The sequence below is a fragment of the Elephantulus edwardii genome, unplaced genomic scaffold (genome assembly GCF_000299155.1).
Source record: "Elephantulus edwardii isolate Elephantulus edwardi_28Jun2011 unplaced genomic scaffold, EleEdw1.0 scaffold00282, whole genome shotgun sequence".
NCBI lineage: Eukaryota > Metazoa > Chordata > Mammalia > Macroscelidea > Macroscelididae > Elephantulus > Elephantulus edwardii.
In genome coordinates this window covers 1,182,187-1,184,295 of record NW_006400032.1, presented here as the reverse complement: position 1 = coordinate 1,184,295, position 2,109 = coordinate 1,182,187, and the positions used below count along the sequence as shown (strand labels likewise).

The following is a 2,109-nucleotide window of genomic DNA, read 5'->3' as shown; positions in this document are numbered from 1 at the left end:
ACCAAATTTTAAGAACCCGTAATTGCATCATCTTAGATTCTTTAAATGGTCACATTATTAGCGTTGGTGAGCATCAGCCATAATTTGAACATTAGCGGATTCCTGTTTTGTGAGGTTTGGCGTTTTGGTTTTTGTTTTTCTTAAAACTCTGGTGATTTGATTCTTGGTTTTAAATCATGTCTTTATTTTTCTAGTTTAGAATTTCCTGTCTTTTGGTTTGTAAATGAGTCTGTCTTGTTTTTTCACTTTTCCTATAAATAAAAAACACCTGACTGCTTGAGTCATCCAAAACTCAACCTCTTTCACTTAGGAAATAAAAAAATTCCAGTTTGTCATTTTTGTTAGTTAAATACTGATTTTAACATCTAAAAACATTAAATTTGTTTTCTTTCCCCGATTCTATTCTTCAATTTAGGCTACTTGAAGAAAAATGGCCCTGTCAGCCCAGCAGATACCCAGATGGCTCGGCTCAATTAAGTTGAGTAGCTTCATTAATGGTGCACAACTCCGAAAACATTTTCTGAGACAAAGAAAAACATTGCTGCATGGCTTCCCTGCTCAGCCTCAGATGTCCTCTGACAATTGCTGTCTCTGGTGGGGAATTAAGACTTACAGGACTTCCTCCTCATGGAATAGCTCCCAGTCCACCAACTCAAGTAGCCAAGAGAATCCTCCTCCCCACAGTGCTCTGCTTCCTTCTGCTAATGGGCAGTCACCAAAAGCACAGAAGATCCCCAGCGCTGATTCCACGGTGTCTCTAGAAGGTAATTCTGAAGTTTCCTAGAAGTCTGTTCCACTCTTCCCTTCAGTAGTTTGAACAAAGCTGCCTGCCTGTCTAGATCTTCCTAAACTACTTCAAGTCAAACCCAGCTAGAAAAAGAACAAAGCTAATTCCATTCATTTACTTCTATTATACTTTTATTTCACTAAGTAAGAAGGAAAAACTTCTAAACTTACTTAAACACATGCCATTTGCTTTCTACAAGCATTGTGAGATTCTTTTTAAAGAATTTTTTTTTTCTGCTGGTTAGGTAGGTTTGCTCAGTTTTAATTGACAGCCAGTAAAATTCAAATTCAGTTTTGTTGTTTTCATCTAGAATATTTATGTTTTACTTTATATATACTGCATTTGGGTGAAATCACATATGTGATAAAGATAGGAGTCAAAATTCTCCATCCTCCTCTACCCTTTTTTGTATGTGAATGTTAAATTACTTTAGTGCTTTTTTAGTTCTTTTTTACTTGATTTGAGTGAAAGTTTACTAAGCAAATTGGTTCTTTTTAACCATTCATAACAATTTTGTTTTAGGACATTACTTATAATACAAAGTAATTACATCTTCCCACTTTGATACTATAATCGTCATTTCTGTTAATCCTCCTACCCTTCCCCTCATGCCTTCTGAGCTTTATCCCTTTTGCCCTTTTAATCTTGGGCACTTGGTTATTCTAGTAGTAAATACTTCTTTAGTGTTAATGCTCACCAGGTAGGCCTGGCATTTGGCTGAAAGTTGAACCACAGGAGTAGGTTTGGTCCCAGGACCATGAGATCTTAAATCTGTAAATTCATTAGCTAAGGAGTGGACCTACATTGAAAGGATTGTGTGCTTTTGTAATTCCTTTAAATTACAAGGAGCTCTGGTGACGCGGTCTGTGGGGAGTTGCTGCACTAATGCAAAGGCTGTACCTCTTATAGTTCAAATACGTGTCAGCAGCTCTGCAAAAGAAAATTGGGTAAACTCCGTGTGACTTACAGCCTTGGACACCACATGGGGGTCAACTATGAGTTGGTTCTAATTCCATGGCAGTGCGTTAGACTATTATACCATGTGTAGAATTCCAGGTAATACAAGTGTGTGTTTAATAATTCTTTTTAAATTATAAGTCAAAAACAAGCTACCAAAAAGTAATTTATCATAATGATCTGCTAATAAAGAATTTAAATATCTAAAGCTTCATGAATTCAAGGAGAGTTTGTTGTTGTTGTTGTTGTTATGTGCCGTCGAGTCGCTTGCAACTCATAGCCACCCTATGTACAACAGCCCTAAACTCCGCTCTGTCCTGTGCCAATCGCACTGTCTCTGACACTCCCATCCCAATTATCCCAGT

At 37.2% G+C, this 2,109-nt stretch overlaps 1 protein-coding gene across 1 annotated transcript in view; it reads left to right on the top strand.

The window, feature by feature from the left end:
* The first annotated feature begins 430 nt into the window (after positions 1-430).
* Positions 431-2,109, top strand: part of MTERFD1 (MTERF domain containing 1) — a 37,481-nt gene continuing 35,802 nt past the window's right edge. Inside the window, exon 1 of the mRNA XM_006900352.1 lies at positions 431-764. Coding sequence (XP_006900414.1) covers positions 431-764 — 334 coding nt within the window. The remainder of the gene's footprint in view (positions 765-2,109) is intronic.